This window comes from Danio rerio, chromosome 7, assembly GCF_052040795.2.
Source record: "Danio rerio strain M-AB ecotype USA chromosome 7, GRCz13ab, whole genome shotgun sequence".
NCBI lineage: Eukaryota > Metazoa > Chordata > Actinopteri > Cypriniformes > Danionidae > Danio > Danio rerio.
The window spans coordinates 18,456,869-18,478,102 of NC_141027.1; the positions used below are offsets into that span (position 1 = coordinate 18,456,869).

Here is a 21,234-nt window from a genome sequence, read left to right on the forward strand (position 1 = left end):
CTCTCTCTACAGAGGAACGCTGGAGATTAGACAGAGTGACCATCAGGTTATTTATCACTTTCCTGACAAAAGGCCCTTTTCCACCGATCACTCAGCTTAAATGCCTGGCCAGCTCTAGGAAGACTCCTGGTGATTCAAAACATCTTTCACTTAAGGATAATGGAGGCCACTGTGCTCACTGGAACTTTCTGATCAGCAGAAATGTTTAATCACTGAGATCTACCATTCTTTTGTCCTCATGCTTGATTTGACAAGCTTTGACATGCACCGTCATTCCCTTCAAATACAGTGTTGGTAGCATATTTGATGGGTAGGATAAAATGTCAGGACACTGGTGTGATCGAAACATTACACGCTTTGTGTTAGCCTTTTATTTTAATTAATTTGGTATTTTTGGAGCTCTGGTGTTGTCGTCTTTTTAAATGTATTTTGCACGTCTTGCTGTTTGGCTGAGCACACATTTAGAGTGATGTGGCTGCCTCTGTGCAGTTTTTCATTGCAGAGAGAAAATTCTCATATATATATATATATATATATATATATATATATATATATATATATATATATATATATATATATATATATATATATATATTCTTTTTTTTATAATATTTTTTTTTACATTCTATTATTGTTATTATGGGCAACATGGTGGCTATTTATCACAGAAATAATTTGTAAAAATTATTAAAACCAAAAACTTTTTTATTCTCCTTTTGGCTTATTCGCCACAGCTGAATGAACTACCAATTTCTCTGCGGTGTGTTTTACACTGTTACAATACATTTCTAGCTGCAACCAACAGTGATGGAAAACACTGGCACACTCTTCCATTCACACACTACAACCAATTTAATGTTTAAATTTGTCCACACGAACACGGAGAACATGCACACTTCATATAGAAAGACCTACTGTATCAGCCAGGACTCGAACCAACAAGCCACTGTGCCGCCCAAAATTTTTTATGTTAATAATATTTTTTAATGGCAGTTCATTTCGCTGTGGCGACCCCTGATAAATATGCATGGGGACTAAGCTGAAGGAAAGCTAATAAATGAATAAACATTTGTAATAATTTTATTATTATTATTTTTTTTAATCAAATAAATGAAGCTTTGGTGAACATAGGAACCTGCTTTTTAAAATTTGAACAATACTCAGTTAAAATACTTGTGTTAAAATATAGGTTACTATAGCATCTTCCCAACTATGGGTTATTTTAACCCAATTCATTGGGTTATTTTGATTAAATGTTATTCTTTTCCATTCTGATATTACTATTGCTACTATTACTAGTACTACTAATAATTTTATAATTATGGCTGTGTAAATAAATACCATACAGTTTTCAGAAATATTTAAAATGCTTTATTTCTATTACATTTTAAGTTCCAGACACATAATCGTTTTTTTCTATTTAATTTAGATCGGCTATGAAGTGCGTGTTTGTATCATCAGAAATTAAGAGGGCCGGTGAAATAGATATTAAAAACATGACACAGATAAGGACTCAACAACAAAAAGAACAACATTCATGTGTTAGAGCTTAAAGAGCCCATATTATACATGAAATAGGGTCATATCTTGGTTGTAAGGGTCTCCAACAACAGTCTGATATGCATGCAAGGTCAAAAAACACTTTCATGGTCTTATAATCTGCATTTATTTTTATCTAATTATCCCAGCGACTCCTGTATGAATCGTCCAGTGATTCATTTGTTCCCAAACCCCTCCTTAGCGCGGAGCTAATCTGCGCTGATTGGACCGATGACAGTCTGTCGCGATTGGTCGACTGCCTTCAGTCAGAGAGGGAAATGGCCAATAGCTAATCAGCAATTTAAAAAGTAATCACAGTTCATACACGCTCGATAGTGTAGACATGGATTTTAGCTGCCACACTATGGCGAGTGGATAGTGCCACGGATAACCGAACGAAGGAGACAGTCGTGTACTCGCCATACCACACACACACAAAAACACACACACACCTCCGGATGACAACGCTCCCGCTTCCGCCCGCACCCGCCAGGTTTTAGCCTGAGAACCCGCTCCGTTTTCTGCCCGCCGCGCCCGATCCCGCTAGAGCGGAGAACACAACCAAAAATCACCCAGTATACAGTCCAGACAGCCAAGCTGTCTGTATAAACACACACACACAGCACAAAGCACACAAAGCTCGTTCGCTCTCTCTCATACGCGCGCGTGCGCACTAACACACACACAAGCACCAAGCAGACTCTCTCTTTCTAATTCGCATAGCAATATCCGTGATATTGCTAGACAGCCCGCTCCCGTCCCAAATTAAACCCGTTACCGACCGCTCCCGCGATTTATTCGGAAATTTATTCCCGCGGCTGTCCCTGCGCCAGATTTCTGCGGCGCGGGAATAAATTTCCGAATAAATCGCGGGAGCAGAACTCTAGCACGGAGCTCCATAAACAAAGCAGCACGCGTCGCGTTTTTAACGTGACTTTGCATGCGATAAGAGAATATATCCAGTTAACCTGATACAGTACACGTGGTTACAAGTAACAAATCACAACTAAATACATTTGCAAGCTAGAGTCAACGAGGCAACAACTTTAACCGCACGTACTTACACTTGAGAAATGGAAGAAACCCATCCTGACGTCCATCAGTTACTCTTTACTGATCCTTCCTTTAACAAACTCAGATGAAGTATTCTTTGTAGCATGTAGCTTCCAGAAGTTTCCAACTGCTTGGTTATAATGCTGATGTTTCATCTTTGGGTAGAGACTCAATATAATATCCATCTGCAGTGTGACTTCAATCGACCGGCATGTTTGTGTGAGTGTGTTTGTGGGTGTGCGTGTGTTTGTGGGTGTGTGTGTGTGTCTGGGTTTCTGCGTCAGAGGGCGGGGCCTCAGGGTTTGAAATCTCCCGGGTTTGCGCGTGCACGTGAATAACTTGGTTTCGTTCGTACGTCATGGCGAAACACCTAATGAATCGGTATCAAGGCGACTCGTTTGAAGCACTATGAGTCGACTCTTTTATAGATGAATCAACCGTTTTAAACACTGTATTCTTACAGATTTAAGCCTTAGCTGGATACTTCACTTCACTTAGAGCTGTGTTACACACTACATGGAGGGGAATTTTCAAAAACCCATAATATGGGCTCTTTAAATAAACTTTATAAGGCAAAAACAACATTGCGTACGCATAATAATACAGCTGTTCTGTGTCAGTTAAATCAGACTGTTGTAATTCAAATTTTTTAACCCAACTGGTTGAGTTATTAAGTAAATAACCAAATAAAAATAACCCAACCAAGCTTCACATATTTAACCCAACTGGTTGAGTTATTAATAAGTGAAGTTTATTAATAAACTAATTTCGAGAGGATCATGCACTAATGATTACTTACGCCTGGTCCCGCATTATTCAATTTATGATTTACCAGTCAGACGTTTCCTAAGCCACTATATATACCCTTAGTTCCATATAACAGCCACCTTCGTTTTGAAGAATCCCCCCTTCCACCCCTACTCCTCCTCCTTTACCAAATAGGTGGCACGGTGGCCACCCATCTAGGCCTGGGGGGATTCTTCAAAATGTTACTGGTTTTAGTCCTTACCAAGTCAGCCGACGTTTCTGTGCGGAGTTTACATGTTCTCCGCGTGCTCACGTGGGTTTTCCCCGGGTTCCCTGGTTTCCTCCCACTGTCCAAAAACATGCAACTTAAATTAATTGACTAATCCAAATTGCCACTATAGACATGCACCTAGTAAGTAGTTATCTCTTAAGAGCAATCACTATCTGTTCATTAGCTACTACAGCAGGAGAGTTCTCGAGATCTACCTGAGCTCAAACTCCCGTCTTGCCTTGCAAACGGGAGGAAGCCCCGGGCTCGAGGATCTTATGAGCTCAGGGCTATCTCCTGGGACAGCATGCCAAACAAGCTTTATAATCAATCATCAGCTAAGTGTGAACTCTTGACATAACCCAATAAAAAATAAAAAATAAATAAATAACCCAACAAAGCACCAAAAATTTTTTTTAACTAAACCATTAATCATTAAATAAATAATTCAACGTTTTTAGAGTGTAGTTTATCTATAACAAGGATGAATGGTAGTGACCGAAATTTTCATATGATATTTTATCATTATTCTATATGTGAGCTGGTATTTCTAACATGTACCACATTAATAGAAAAATGCTGCTATACTGAATAATTTACATATAGTATATGTTGTTATTTTAATAATGTTTAATATAATACTTCCCATTCTTCTCTCTCCCCTCTGCCTTCTCTCTCATGTTCTCTCTTAGAAATCTTTTTTTTTTTTTTTTCATTTATGTGGCCCTTTGTCCTTATTACCAGCTTTGCAGATGCTGACATTAATATTAACACTGTGATTTGTCTTTTGCAGCAAATGATTGTGAAGGATTTGGGCCCTTTTTTAATCCTCCAGCTGTGAAGGTCAGTTCAGTGTTTACAAAAAGCATTAGAGCGGTGACGCTGTACTCACCAAACATAATGGCTAAAGCAGGGATGGGGGCAGTAAAGCATGCATGTGTTTCTGCTCAGAGAAGTGCATTTGGGAGCACTTGGTCTTTTCTGACTGATGATGCTACAGTATGGTGAACTGTGGTGGACATAAAGACCATATGGTCATTGTTTCGTTTACTGAGTGTTGTAAAATAGCCTGTGTTGTGAAAAGGAATATTTTTTAAATTATTTTTGCCTTTTTTCATTAAACAATTGTATTTGTAATGCTTAAAGTTGATATATTTACTGAACTTCTACTGTTGAGTGTGATATTTCTTTGGCATTTTTGCAGAAGTAGTTGATTGTCTAAAATTAACTTGAGAGCACAGAATATTTGCAGTTGAGTGAGTCTTATGCTTTTAATGTTGTGCAGAGAATTCGTAGAAAAAGAGGACGCATGTATGGGTGCGGCCAATGGAGAACTGGAGAATGATTGACAACTGACAAATTCCACTAAACCTTACCTGTAAATATTAGCTACGTAAGGATCAGGAATCAGGAAAGAAAATTTGTTGCCCACCCCTGAATGTAACTCTTGCATTGCATTAAGGGTAACAGAATTTTGTAAATTGAATTATTCGTTTATATCCAATAAATTAGATTTTTGACATTGAAGAAAAACCTCTCCTTACATTTTTTTTTATCAAACACGCGTGGAATCGATTAAATATTCCAACAGCTGATGTGCTTTAATGGAAAAACAATAGTAATTTTCACATACATATAATTGTGGAGCTATTAATCACAATCTGTCTGAAACACTTTAAGTTCCTTTTTCTACAAAGCACCTCCTTTTAAAAAGCACAGTGCAGTGACCGGTCAGATATGTGATGTTACAATTGTCTTTTTCATAGCCAAACACTTTAACGCATTTGTAAACAGTGAAAAATGTCATACAATGCTAGTTTTTAGTCATTTGAGTTAAAGATTTAGTTGTGGTGTGTTTTTTTATTTTATTTTATTTTATTTTTTGCAAATCTCTCCAAACATACAATAAAAACACTTGAATTTACTAAAGCCTTACTTATTTATTTATTTATTTATTTATTTTATTTTATTTATTTTTTTTGCAGGTTCACAGAAGTTTGATCAATGCTTTAAAAATACTATAAAATCCATATGGAAAGAACTTATATAAACATATATGTTTTAATATAGGTTTAGATTCATTCATTCATTTTTTTGTTGGCTTAGTCCCTTTATTAATCCGGGGTTGCCACAGCGGAATGAACCGCCAACTTATCCAGCAAGTTTTTTACGTAGCTGATGCCCTTACAGCCGCAACCTATCTCTGGGAAACATCCACACACGTTCACACACACACTCATACACTGCGGACAATTTAGCTTACCCAATTCACCTGTACCGCATGTCTTTGGACTGTGGGGGAAACTGGAGCACCCGGAGGAAACCCACGCGAAGGCAGGGAGAGCATGCAAACTCCACACAGAAACGCCAACTGAGGTGAGGTTCAAACCAGCAACCTTCTTGCTGTGAGGCGAAAGGACTACCTACTTCGCCACTGCCTCGCCTATAAGTTTAGATATAGTTTTTTAATATATGTGAGGGGATCACACTTCTCAGCCCAAAACACTGCATATAGGGTTCATATATGCGCATATATCCTTATATAGATTCTTTCCATGTGGGATGACATTTTATGAACAAAAATATGAACAAACCTTCTGGCTGGGATTTGTGTTTAGCTTTACAATTAATTATACAATCTAAAAATACAATTGGCTTTTTAAAATAGTATTTAATTGTGTACATTTGTGAAGGTTTGCACCTCAGTTTGTCCGGAAAGTGGGAGAGCAAAATTTCATTGCAATGCAAATGTTGTTTTACAAGACATGTCTAGGGTAAAGCTAAAGTTATGTTTTTAATTTCAGAAAATAATGCTTTTGTTTGCAGAGATCTAGTCAACATAAACAAATGGCACAGGAAAAAGTAGTCGAAGCTGAAACAGTTTGGGCTTCGTAATGCCAGATCTTTTATATGCCCCAAACTGACACATTACAACAACAAAAAAAACCCATCCCAAAACTACATATGACCTCCTAGTTCACCCAAAAATGTAAATTCTGTGAATAATTACTCACTCTCGTATCGTTCCAAACCCCCAAGACCTGGATGAAATCCCTAATCCTCCATAAACAGTGTTAAAACCCTATGGTTGTCTCATCTCTCTGCTCTTCCTAGAAAACACCTGATTGGCCACTTCAGACTGATTGCTTGCTCCTGATTGGCCTACAGTATTTTAAAAGCTGTGACATAACTTCCTTGGTGGCCATCTAGTTTGGGCACTTGTTTTGTGTTCTTTGAAGTGTTTGTATGTGTTAAAGTTTGTGACTACTGTGATCTGTGAGTACTGTTTGTTTTGTGTTTGCTTTGTTTGTAGTGCTTTTGTTTTACTGGCTTGTTTGACCATTTTTTTTGCCTGTTGATGTTGATTTTTGGTTGTGATGGTGAAATGAAGCTTTCTGAACCAGTGCTTTGAGTTTGTTACTCAAAGCTTTCTAAATCAGAGCTCGATGAGGAACTCTTCTGGTTAAAGTGTGGGAAAGCACTGTGTTGCAATAATGTCATGTTCACAACTGACCAACTCATTCATGAAGTAATACAACAGCAGTAATAAACAAATTGCTCAATTTCTGTAGTTTTTACAAATAAAATGTTACCTTACAACATTGATGACTGTAGTAAAATCGAAAGTATTCAAAAGTATTGACATTTTTCGTATTCCAACTAGTTCTGTTTCAAGCAGGGAACGAACCAACGATTCCTGCATAGGAGGCGAATACAATAAGGAGGTGGCTATGTTAGTGAAACTTTTAGGCTGCAATTGACAGCAGGTTTCCGTTTAACACTATACTACGATATGCAGTGGTTTTCTTTGATTATAGTTGTAAAAAATACGCTAATACACTTTAGTATTGGTTCAAAACCTTTTTACTTGAAATTACTATTGTATTTTAGTTTAATTATTGGTGTGTGGGACCGGTGCATTGCTTTGAAACAGTTGAAATGTATGTAATCGACACCTAATCTCTCGCTATACACCTAACTAACCCATGAGGGTGTTTAAACCTTTGAATCAAAATTCGAAGCAGTCATGTGGGTATAGGCCAAAATAAAGCTTCGGATGTCACTGATGTTGTTGGCAAACAAATCAAGCTCCGCTAGACTGCTTCACTGCGAGATGTATCGTTTGTTTTGATACATGCTTCGAATCCTTGGCACACAACGTCACATCACTTATTTTTGGACTGTCCCTTAAATGTGGTTGCTTGTTTTGTAAATATTTTGTAAAAAGTGCATATAATATTGGGATAGTAAGGAATATAATGCCATTTTATTTGTAAAACCTTTTGATGGTTGTTGCTAGATTGAGAAGTTGCTAGATATGGTTGCGGCCGGAAGTTAACACGAATTATTTACCTTATTTATTCAATTTTCTATTCATTTTATTTTATTAATGCCTACCCCAACCCTAAACCCAGCCGTCACAGTAACATAAAAACAGTTGTTGTGATGACTTTTATATATGGTATCTATCAAATTACCCAATAACCTGTATTTTTAATGTCTAGCCGAAACCCAACCATCACAATACTGTAAAAATGTAAATTATTTTTATATAGTGTCAAAAAAAATGCTGCTATATTGATGCATATCGCACTTGCCTCCGGCTGCGAATCCTATTTAGGCTTTACCCCTTTTGATCTCTGTTTTTGTGTTAGGTAGTCAATTGTTTTTTTTTTTCATTCATTTTTGATCAGGTAAGGTAGAGGTTTAAAACAAAGAATTTTTTGTTTGTTATTGTGGCCTTGTCAGCTCCTGAATTCAAACCCCAATAAAAGTTTGATTTTATATTTTCTTTGTCTTGGCTTTCATGTTGTGCACCATACCTAGACGCTGCGTAAGAGACAGACATAGAAATGGTCCAGACTTGTTCAAAGTTCAGAAAGGTACATAGAACAGTCAGTGTTGTGTTAGGGCGGCCAATACTGTCACTGAGAGGAAGAAGCTGTTGAATATAGTTTAATATTAAAGTTTTGGTGGTTAATTTTATTTTATCTTTTTGTGCACACAAAGGTATTCTCATGGATGGATAATTTTACTACTGAACCACTAAAGGCATATGGTCTGTTTTTAGGGTGTTTATTTTTCTTGGATCTTAATTGAGCCAGGAACATTGCTATTTCTAGAGGATGAGAGACCTCTCTGATTGAATCTAAAATATTTTAATTTGTGTTTGATGATGAATGAAGGTCTCAGGGGATTAGAACAACATGAATGTGAGTAATTATAACAATTTACCTTTTTGGGTGAACTAACCCTTTAATGTTTCATGCATGTTTTAGCACATGGATAATCTGCTTGTGGTTAATTCATTCAATTATTAGTTTTCCTTTGCCTTAGTCCCTTATTTATCAGAGGTCGCCACAACAGAATGAACTGCCAACTATTCCAGCATATGTTTTATTCAGCAGATGCCCTTCCAGCTGCAACCCAGTACTGGGAAACACCCATACACTTTCACATGCACACACACTCATATGGCCAATTTAGTTCATCCAATTCACATATACTGTATGACTTTGGACTGTGGGGGAAACTGGAGCACCTGGAGGAAACTCGCATGCACACAGAAATTCCATCTGGCCCAGCTGGGACGCGAACCAGCATCTTTCTTGCTGTAAGGCGACAGCACTAACAACTGAGCCAACCTGGTTCAGTTCTAGCATTCAAATTTGTACATATTAGAAACTTAATAATGTACATTTGTATGTCCTTTGCACTGATTCACACTGAAGACAAACCTACAATGAGTCACTGAATGGAACTTGATAGCACTCCAAATTGGTGTCGCAACTTAAAAAAATGTTCTTTGTAGATGAAAACTCCCATACAAAATCGTAGGCCACGCATATACAAAATTAGATACTCATTCGCCCCTCGTGTCATCTTCATGGGAACAATGCATGTCCCAACATGTGTTCTTTATTTGGGTTTTCTGCTTCTCTGATTTATTCATTTGTTTGAGGCCAGCCTGATTTATTGGCTGAACTCATATTAAAGTCTCCTATAAAGCATGCTCATGCACTTCTGCTTTAACTCTCTTTAGGATGTGTTTGCTTTGACCGTGAAACGTCCTCACGGTAAACATGGATTAAATGCACCTCTGTGTCTATTTCTTGCTAGTTAGTGGCTTTTTGTTTCCTGTCAGGAAGTAAAGCTGAATTATGCCACTAAACAAAACCAGCTGTTTATATTGGATTCAGAGTGTCTCTGTTTTTGTGTGTGGCAGCAACTCTAAAGGAAGAGTTAATGCATTGAGCAAACTCATGTCAAGAGGTTAAGGGAAAGGAATTGGCAAACTTCCGCATATGTGTCATTTCAGATGTCGAATCCAATCCAGCGGCTTTCTTATTTGCAAGATAATGAATTTGTTGAGTGGATGGACCTGCTCAAAGTTGAGAATGATGCAACAAGCACAGATAACACTATACTTTTACTTAGCATTGGCAGACTAGTTTTCTTCCGTCGGGAACTTGAGGATCTCTTCAATTTAATTACCATTCCAGTAAGGATCTTGTTCCCCCTTTACTCTGTGATCCACAAACAGCAGACGCCTGGCCAGATTCACTCAACTTTTATTGTCTTTTACTTCAAAATATCAACAGTTTGGACCCACAACACATTTTAAAAGCAGAGTAAAATTTGGTCATTGACTTGTAAGAACCATTTGGCTTACAAACCTAACAAAGAAAAATGATTTAAGCAAGAACTGATGCATTGTTATGTCGTGGTCATGTGCGTTTAGGTATGCATTGAGAAGTACACAGAATTAGAATCCACAAAGTAATCAGTTGAATATGTTTCATATAAACATTGAGCTACAGTTAATCTACAGTTAACAAGATCACATATTTAACAACGGTGCTTCATAATGAGCTCTTGCTGGATGTTCTTCACCACTTACAGCTTTTGATGGAAATTCTGCAGTGTTTTTCAATTGTTAAGGCATACTGAGACACGGTACATTGTCATTCTTTCACAATTGCATCCTGAGAACAAATAAATTCTGACTTTGCTTTGAAGGTTTTGAGAGCTTGACATCTCAGCTAAATTTTTTAAATGGCCAATTGTGTATTGTTGCATGAGGTATATCAACACAACTGTCAATTTCAAACTAAGCATTATTTTCTTGGTTGATAAAGCAAATTCATGTGGCCAACATTAACCCAATGTGAAGTCAAGTCTACATGGGGAAAATGTGATTTTGAAAATGAAATCTTGCCAAGCAAGGATAAATGAGACCACATTAGAAGTAAAGTGTTCATGCTATTAATAATATCATGTACTTTTATTAATGTCAACCATTCCCTTAAGCTAATAATAGCTTATAAAAAGTGATGATAACTTTTGAGTGATCTCTTATTTATTTATTTTTTTCAGAGCTTTGTGTACACTACCTGACAAAAGTCTTGTCATGGATTTTAGTTGTCAGAGCAGCAAACAATAATTTTACTTCTAGTTGATCATTTGGAAAAGTAGCAGAATGTAGATTTATCTAATGAATCATCTATAAAACTGAATAACAATCAGCAAAGAAAGTCAAGGTGTTCCAGGATTGGCCAGCCCAGTCACCAGAAATAAACATCATTGGGCATGTCTGGAGTAAGATGAAAGAGGAGGCATTGAAGATGAATCCAAAGAATCTTGATGAACTCTGCAAGAAAGCTTTCTTTGCCATTCCAGATGACTTTAATAATAAGTTATTTGAGTCATTGCTGAGATTTATGAATGGCGTGGTCCAAGCTCATATTAGTCATATACAATATTATTATTTTTTCCTCTGCACCATGACTTTATATTCTATAGTGTACATTATTTCTGTTAAGTGACAAGACTTTAGTCTTAGTAAAGTCAGACCTTACTGTCCTAATTAAATAATTAAAAATCAAGGCATGATCACATTTTTTTTTGGTAAAATAAGCATAATCTAGAGGCCTTTGCCTTTCATATAAGCCACTTCTGATACCAAATAATCAACTAGAAGTCAAGTTATTATTTGTTGTTCATAAAACTTGGATAGGCGACAAGACTTTTGTCAGGTAGTGTAGAGTATTGATCATTCTACTTTGATTATGCCTACACTGTAAATGCAGTTAGTTGACATTACATTAAAAACTGAGTAAACCCATTGCCTTAAATTTATTAAGTAAATGAATATGTTCATAAATATAGAAATTAAGCCAACTTAATATTTCTGAGTTATAATGGGTTTACTCATTATTTTTTTAGTAAAGTCAACTTTAAGGCTACAGGTTTACTTACTTTACTCAAGTAAAGTAGCTAATCGCTTTTTACAATGAAACTGTTCAAAACAACCTTTTTGTATTTATTTAAATACATTAAATAATAGTTTTAACTCTCATCCACTGATATTGGACTTCCTGTTTCAATGAACAAAGCAATTGAGACATAGTTTACCCAAAAATATATAAATTCTGTCATTATTTTCTCACCCTGATCTAAACCTTTGTGCACTGTAAAAATGTTGGGTTTCACACAGCTCATTCATGTTGTCTGAACACAAATCGATTAAGTTAATATAATTAATTATATTACAAATTTAAGTGGATTGAACAAAAAAAACAAGTAGGTTATCCCAAAAAACAAGAATTGTGTTAATTCAGCTCATTTTAAATAATTTGTTTAAACAATCATCAAAAATAATCATTCAATAATCAATAATCTGTCAACAAAATCTAACACACACTGGAAAAAAAATGATTCATTGGATATAGTAAAAACAATTTATGGTAAGTTGTTGCAAACAATTTATTTGAGCTTAATTTTAAACAAAAAAAAAATTAAGTTGAACATTATTTCATTAAATTAATTTTTTTTAAATTCAGCCCATATAAATTGTTTGCGACGATTTAACGAAAATCTTTTTTTTTTCACTGTATTGTCCTCCCAACATACCTCCTAAGAAAGTCAGTCCACTTCAGAAGTAATAGACAGAATATGCATTTTTGGATAATCTATCTCTTTAAACTCTCTCACCGAATACCCTCTCACAGAGTGGTGGTACGAGATGTGCAGGTTCCATTACGAAACACCATATCAGAAGCCAAGCACTCTTTGGGAAAGTCCTGTTGGCCGCATGTGGTCTGCCGGCGAAGGGCCACAGCACAGTAGTCCACCTGCTCGGCATCCAGTCCATTCTCCAGCCAGCGAAAGCATATGATGCGCTGGAATGAGCGGCGGAAGTTGTCTGACACAAACCCATAGAGAATGGGGTTGGCGCCGCTGTTGGCATAGCTCAGAATAACAAAGAGCTGAGTCACCATGGGGTCCGGTGGCTTGCGAAACACACTTATCAACTGCACGATGTAAAACGGCATCCAGCAGAGCACAAAAACAGCGACCACCAGCAGCACCATGCGTGTGATCTTCTTCTCAGAGCGTCGCCTCTGCAACCAGCCTGCTTTCAAACCCACGGCCCGCATGCGTACCACGATCAAGCAGTAGCACAAACAAATGGCTCCAACGGGGAGCAAAAACCCTAGTAGGAACGTATAAACCACGAACGCTTCGGACCACGAAGACTCAGGCCACATGAAATTGCAGTCCACCCCTCCATCCTGCGCAGGGACGGTGTCTGCGAAGATAATAATGGGTAGGATTACAAGCAACGACAGTCCCCAAACGCAAACGTTGACCACTTTTGCAACTGTAGGGCGTCGGTAGCGAGCCGCTTTGATTGGGTGCACGACAGCGATATAGCGATCCACACTCAACACGGTCAGGCAGAAGATGCTGGTGAACATGTTAATGCCGTCCACGCTGAGAACCAAGCGACACATAAGTGAACCGAACGGCCAGTGGTGCACTGCGGCTGAAGTTGCCAGGAACGGGACGCTCAGCATGAAGAGTTCATCCGCTATGGCTAGATTAAGAATGTAGATGTTGGTGGCCGTCTTCATTTTGGCGTATTTGAGGATGACGTAGATGACCATTGCGTTTCCTGTGACGCCGATGCAACAAACCAGTGCATAGATGGAGGGGATGATGATTTTGCTGGCGTCAGGTTCAGATTCATAATACTCGTAGTCACCGGTAGAGTTGAAAGGCAGATCGGTTGCAAGCATGAAGCTCTCGTTGCCATTGTATCCAGCAAGTTCGGCCATTTTGCAATTTTTTTAGGATTTTCGGTTTATGATTTCCAAATTTACAATCAATGACCTTTCGTGAAGTCAGACATCCTGAAGTCTTGTTTTTGTCTGTAGGTGTTCTCAGTTTTACCAGTCTGCAGATCAACCCAAGACTTGTGACATCCTCCTTAAATATATTTCGCCACTTAGCAGGTCCTTGAGACCAACCCTACAGCCTCAAACACATCTCATCTCATTTTAACTTCAACAAGATTTGGCTTCAGAAGTAATACGCAGAAGAAAAAAAATGAAATCTGAAGGCTAAATGGTAGCATGTGCAGAATTTTAAGTATGAGCATTCCTCTTGGATTCCTAGGCAAACCTGTGCTGGTCTATGAGAGTGTGCAGGTGTTGAAGGGCATGGCTCACTGAGCATCATTCAACTTCTTTATCTTGGCAGGGGAAAGGCATTCCAGCTCATTAAAAACAAATTGAGTCTGTGAATCAAAGTATTACTGCGTTACTCTCCCTGTGCTCCTGCGTGAAGAACAGCCTCATGGTGGAGAATGTGATCCAGAGCATATTGTCGAATCAAGATTAGTTCATCCACAGTTCTATCGTACCATCAAAAGGATAGATGGAGTGTTGGAGGTCTAACACGTTTAGTTTTCTTTGTCTTGCTGGTGTTCCTTTGCTCCAGGTATTACTAAGACCTATGGAAAGAAGAAAAAAACATATATTAGTTAAAAGTACTAATATTTGAAAGGTATTTTTTTTAACCCAGTTGTCTTTTTTTATCATATATTTTCCAGTTTCAGGGTTTTTTTAAGAGATGTAATTATTTGCCAGAATAGAAATAAAAGCAGTTTAATCATTTATCTTATTTTGAATATGTGGAGGCACTGAAAAAGACAAATGGTTACACTTTTTTATAATAATAATAATAATAATAATAATTTCAATTAGTTAAGATTTGTTAATGCATAATAATGTGCACAAATATTTGAAATGTTTGGTAAACAAATAGTAATGTGGTATTTAATGCTTAGGATTTGAACGGAAGAGTCAAAAATTGCAACATAACTCAGGTAGCAAAGAATTCTGGCCCAGATTTAGCATAACGCTGGCATAGCAGGCATTCGTCCGGCACTGGCACATACTGGATGTGGGCCAAACATGGCCCGGGTTTGGCAGAGGTGGCACTGTCTTTAAGGTGACACACAAGACTTGGGCCAGATATCAAATGTAGTATTTGGACCAGATGTTAAAAATGTATATGTGAGCCATGTAAGTTTGGTCTATCTTGAACCACTTTTAAATTACATTTAAATTATTTTTGAGTAAAGAAAAAATTCTTCCAATCAGATCACTTAAAGTGAAAAGTGAAGATAAAGATATAAAAGACAAAGTGAAATGCTTTATGGGTTTATTAAATCTATTGCAGTCGTTACACACCAACTTATCTGGACAATTCAGAGCCAGTTATGGATTGTTAACTTGGCTCAGATGTATGCCGCTTTTGTGGAAGCCAGGCTTGGTCCAATCATGTACCATAATTCACTGTGGCATGTGTGCCAAGCAAAAACTGATTGTGTGGGCCAAATTTGGGCCAAAGAAATGTTGTTATGTGTGGGAAAGGTTAGAAAGGAACGTGAACAAGCATTAAATAACACATCTACAGTGCTTTTTAAGTAAGTCATCAAGTACATCTGGTTGTTCTCACAGAACAATGTCTGACAGGCTTTTGTATAAGACTGAAGGGCTTTATTCTGCAATAACAAACACTTGCATGTACATTATCCCACAAAACGAAACAATCTGACACAAAAATATTGATCTAAGCTTATTAACTTTTTCAAGAGTTCACACTTAGATATTGCTTGACAGCTGTAAGCAGGTTTGGCATGCTGTCCCGGGAGAGAACCCTGAGCTCGGAGATAGTTGAGCCCAGGTCTCCCGCCAGGTCCATAGAGCATGTGAGGGGAGTACGAGATCAGGTGGTTCTCGAGAGCTCCCCAAATGCATGAAGCTCGGGACAGCAGCCATGTATTCGAAGAAACTCCCCAAAAGGCTTGAAATGCTATATCCGGCTGCTGGATATAGTTATTTGAAAAAGAAAAGGTAAAGAGGGCTCCTTTGGAGCAAAGGGTGAAACAGGTTCCTGCGGGAACCCGAGCAGAGTTGGCTTGGGCTGTGAATACTCCTGCTGGAGTAGAGACTCGGGGAGACCCCTGCGGGGGTCAGAGCCATGGGGTGGGCGGGAATCCTGCTGGAGTCATTATAAGGGAAGGGGAAGGGAGGACTACGGCTGGAGAGGGGGGTGAAGGGGGGGCAGGGGGGGCGGGGACTCCAAAGGAGTAATTTGCTCGAGGAACACTCCTTGCGGAGATAGAGCTGGGAGGTGGCAGCACTATATATAATTATATATTTATATGAAACATATAGATATATAAATATATAATGGGGTAATCTAGGGCCTTGGGGGGGCGTTTTTACTGACTCTTGCGAGAGTCAAAGCTCTTGGCTCTCCTGCGGGAGAGAGAGCTGTATGTGCCATCTCCAGCTGGAGTCGGGAAAAGGAATGGTCGGTGAAGCCCCAGCTGAAGGGGGAAATGGCAGTTGGGCGATGACCCCTGCGGGGGTCCGGTGCTCGGGATTAACTCCGCGGGAGTTAGAGCTTGAGGGTGACAGCACTATATATAAATATATATTTATATGCGTGGGTGCATATATATATATACATATATATAAATAAATTTAAAAAATAAAAGATAAGTGTGAGAAATAAACAAAAAATAAACATAAATAAAAGCTAGGGCCGGGGAGGGTCGGTGACATGACTCGTGTCACAGCTTGGGGTTGGGTGAGCTATTTAGCTGCTCCAGTAGGAGTCGGGAAAGATGAGGGGGAGGTGAAGACTCTTACTGAAGGGTGACGGGCGGTATAGGTGCTCTGGGGGTGTTCCTGAGGGTGACAGCACTATATATAAATTCATATTTATATGCGTGGGTGCATATAGATATAAATTTATATAAATAAAATCAAACAGAGAGAAAAATAAATAGTGCTATACTATATGTCATTATGGAATGACATAATATAAAAAGCTAAGGCCAGGGCAGTGAGATGATTCCTGCGGGAATCGAAGCTCGGGGTAACGCCCCTGCGGGGGCCAGAGCCATGGGGGGGGGGGCGGGGTCCTACAGAAGTTAGAAAAGTTGGGGGGCAGTAAAAACTTCTGTGGCAGCGGCCGGGGGAGGCGGGGGTGACAAGGGGGCCTGGGCAGGGAGAGAACTCCTACTGGAGTTAGGTGAGTGAAAAGGGGGAGAAGGCTGAGTGCAAATCAGCTGGAAGGAAGAAAGGAAGCTAGATGGCTGGGTCATGCCCGCGCCCTTGGGAGACTGGGTAGTTCCTCTGCCCTCGGGAAGCTGGTATGGTTGGGTCGTATTCTCTCCCTGGACTAGGCCCATGCCCTTGGCCGCTGGGATTACTGCGTCTGCTGGTGAGGGTCCTCTGAGCTTCCCTGAGATGGCTGTGGCTGAGTCAGATATAAGATTTGAAGGCGTCGGGAGACCACCTTCCTAGTGTTTGTATGTGTTGTTACGATAGCCCTTGTGTGCTGCTGTGGTGACGGCTCTAATTCTGAATGAGTGACTGGATTATGAATCTGGTGGGAAGCCTGAATAGTCCTATGACTTTAAGGTGTTTTGAAACCAAAAATGTTATTGAACGGAATGTGTGGATGTGTTGAGCAGTGAGAAACTGATGAGGTGTTCTGGGGTAACTTAAAATGTATAAATGAATGCTAAAACGCAAATTGTATATGCTGTGGTTATGGGATTATCATCTTAAAAGGAGAGATGGAGTCAGCTGCGGCTCTGCTTCTGATACCAGTTTCTGAAAATAAAGCAAAAAGAGAGTCAGCGATTTCCTATGCAACTAGGAACATGTACAACAGTAATTTTTTTTTTTTTTTTTTTTTTTTTCAGAATGTATTGACGATATTGCCCGTTAGAAGCGCATTGGCAGCCCCGATAATATACCCCACAAAGGGGGCAGCATCTGTGTAAAAAGGATATACTGAGGATGAAATTGGATAGCTAATAAATGAATGGCTTCTATTCCAGCGCTTAAGGAAGGAAGCATAAGCAGGTCGCATGCTTTAAGCGCCACCTAATGGTTACAAACCTTTATAAATTTCATTTCTGTTAAACCAGGAGTCACCAAATATGGTACCGGTGGGCACCAGATGGCCCACGAGGCTCTCGTGTGTTGCTCACAGGCCTGTTCTAAAATAGCTCACCATAACGCCACTTACAAGTAAGCTTTCTCTAATATAGAAGTAATCATTTAAAAATGTAAATATTTGCAAAGATAAATAAAATAGTGTTGCACGTTGATATATTAATTACGGGGTATTTCCTACCCTGTTAAATCATTGTTGGTAACTTTGAGAGAATCATAACAAGATCAGTGACTTCACCTGGATGAATATTATTCATTATTACCAAAAACTTAAATTATAATTATAAGTAAATTGAGCAATTTGTTATTTGAGAAGTGTTTATCAAACTGGTAGCCCTCCACGTTAATCGGTGCCCGAAAGTAGCTCTTAGTTTCAGAGGTTGGTGACTCCCGTGTTAAACGCTAAAGACAACATTTTGAAGAAAGCTGAAAACCTGTAACCATTGACTTTCACAGGAAGGAAATAAATACTAAGGAAGTCAATGCGGCTGTCCGTAGTGCCCAGCCACAATTCATGACACTTCGTATTCTGCCGCGCCGCGGAGCGCTATTTGTATAATTGATTAGTTTATTTGATAAAGTATGAATGCGTGAGTCTGGTGTGCATTAATCTACTATTCTCTGTCGTAAGTGCGCCGCGTCACCGCGCCGTCGGCGCCTCTGGTGCGCGACGCCATTCAGGCAGAGTTTGTTACGGCCAAGATCGGATTTAGATCATTTCTCTTCTATTCCGGAGATTGCTGCTGCGAGATGAAATAGGTGAGTGACGAAAAGGCATCCCTGCGGGATAATGCGCATGTGTGTTTGATGTTCTAGATGGAGAGCAGTTTATGCTTAGCGTGATATTTCTTCCAGAATATAAAAGGGGACTAATTGTCGATTTATTCAAGTAGCTTATTAATGCTTGAAATTCTATCACTCCAAATTGATGCTTAGAATTCTATAGAAGTGCTTAAGCCGGAGGTTCTTCCGCAATGAGAATGCAAATATTAGAAAACCGGTCACTAGTTTAGCTGGTGGATATTAGGGAGAGAGAAACGGGGAACTTGTAGGTGAATTACGTGCAAACGCCGTAGTTATTGGCGAAATCCAGCGGATCGTTTTTAAGCATAAATGTGTGGGCTACTTCTGCATCCGAATGTTAAACGGACTACGAAATATAATTGTGACCTCCGATTGCCAGAAATCGGGTGGCGGGTGTAATGTTGATTGCAACCGAGCGCTGCAGCCGTCTAGATTAGAGAGATTGCTTGGTTTATAACGTGATAGTTTAAGCATATTCGTCAGGCAGAATCATGCTGTTAAAGCTGAAAAAGGCAGAATTATGAGGAGATGAAAGAGCCGTTATTAGACGTTTTTAGAAACGTTCTAATGCCCATTTCAGTAGGGCTGGTATGGATGTGCTTAACAGGGAATTGCTCTGTGATTTCTGGTGTAACGTTAGTGTTGGTGGACGGCTAGTGAGGTTGTGGGAAGGGAGCGCCGAGATCGGCTGTGCTCCAGTAGACGAAACCTGGAATGAGAAATTCAGAAAATTAGGTCAGTTACAAACGTAATTCAGTAAAAGCATAAACATATTGACAAAAGTCGACAAGTAATTTCTATTTTCACTAGGCTTAGCACTTGGCTGACGGCGTATGCACCGCCGCAGTAGCTGTGAGCTTGTAAAAATGAGAGGGGGAAAAACCAATGATACGCAAGGTAGAGGGGCGGGGTGCGTAGCCCGTAGGTGGTAAGGATCGCTGAAAGAGGAGGACTGGAGTGTGCACTGGAATCGGGAGCTGCAGGCTGGAAGAAGTGAGGTGGGATTCCCAAGAGTTGCTTTATTGTCCGGGAGATAGGTTTTATCCGTGTTTAGAATTATGATTGCTGCAATATGTCCAAATCCAATATTGCTTTTTAATCCTTTCCTTGATTCTCCGGGGAGGCGGAGATATTGCGGGTTTAATGTCTGTTTAGGATAGGGGGTGTGGCAGGAGCGTGTTATGTCCTGGGGGTGGCGGTGAAGACGTGGATTCGCAAGTGTTTTGGGTTTAATGCAGCGGCTTTGAATTATGGTTCCGGCGTCTAGGAGTTTGGAGGAGTTCAGTGACAGTCGTTGTTGGATATGAGTGACACATGATGATGCTGGAGAAGGTACGTAGCGGAGCTGGAGATTGCAATGTGATCTGGCTGGAGTGGATAGGCCTACGGCCTCTCGTTGGAGCCTCGGTCTCGAGCTGACTTTCATGCTGGGCTGGTTGTTGTTAAGACGGGGCTGGTGTTTCAGGGAGCCCGGAGCTTTCTTTCTTGTATGTAGCTGCGCTGATGCTGTTGTGATCTCCGCCGCCGTCGCTGTTGTCGTTTTGTCATTTTTTGTAGTTTCTGACGATGGTAGTAAAGGTGGTGTGGTATTGTAGTTGAAGAATAGTAGGAGATGTAGAGGATCCGTTTTGTCCGTGAGTAACTTTTGGAGGAGCTAGAGCGGACCTATCGTTTGTTTCTTCGGAAAACGAAGATAAGGGAGTAATGTCTAGCTAGGCTACTTATAGTGGGTTAGGATAGATCTGATTGGCTAACTAATGAGTGTAGATAGGTGGCCAGCTGCTATCAATTATATCACGTGCTCCTCTCGAAATTAGTTTAAAAACTTCACTTAATTTCAAGAATTCACTTTTAGCTTATGATTTATTCATAGCTTATTTGGCATGCTGTCCCAAGAGAGAGCCCCGAGCTTAAGGCATCCTCGGGCCTATAGGGGCTCCCTTCGTTTTGCAGGGCGAGGGGAGATTAAATTCTCGCGCGGCTGAGGCTAAGGTGAACTTCCTGAGAGTAAGACATTTAGAAAAGATTTAGGCTTATAATGTCTATAATTTAGAGCATAGTTGGATGGTGGGAGGAAACCGGGGAACTTGGGGGAAACCATGAGGACACAGGGAGAACATGCAAACGCTGCACAGAAATACTAGGCGGCATTGGTATTCTTGCTGTAAGGCAACAGTGCTAGTCACTCGGCCACCGTGCTGCCCATTCTGGATAAAGGTGGGAGAAGGGGAGGAGAGGGGTTTCTTCCAGATGAAGATAGTTGTGGAAAGGAAATGAGGATATATATAGTGACTTGGGATCCTTTGATTGGAGGATCTTGATTAGCTAATGTGGGCCAGCTGGGTCAATCATGAGCATGTGCTCCTCTCCAAATTAGTTTAATATTTAACTTCACTAAGTGTAAAAATGACAAAAACAAAAAAGGCTGAATGCAGCCTACACTAACCTAAGTATTATTCAATCACAAATCAAAGCAGCAGTGTGACAGGTAAG

At 39.6% G+C, this 21,234-nt stretch overlaps 1 protein-coding gene across 1 annotated transcript in view; it reads right to left on the reverse strand.

Annotated features, from left to right (window-relative positions):
• Positions 1-10,163: 10,163 nt before the first annotated feature.
• The window catches only part of sstr1b (somatostatin receptor 1b), a 33,079-nt gene continuing 22,008 nt past the window's right edge, over positions 10,164-21,234 (reverse strand). Inside the window, exon 2 of the mRNA XM_087260757.1 lies at positions 10,164-14,405. Within this exon, the coding sequence (XP_087116883.1) occupies positions 12,613-13,728 (1,116 nt within the window). The 5' untranslated portion in view covers positions 13,729-14,405 and the 3' untranslated portion in view covers positions 10,164-12,612. The remainder of the gene's footprint in view (positions 14,406-21,234) is intronic.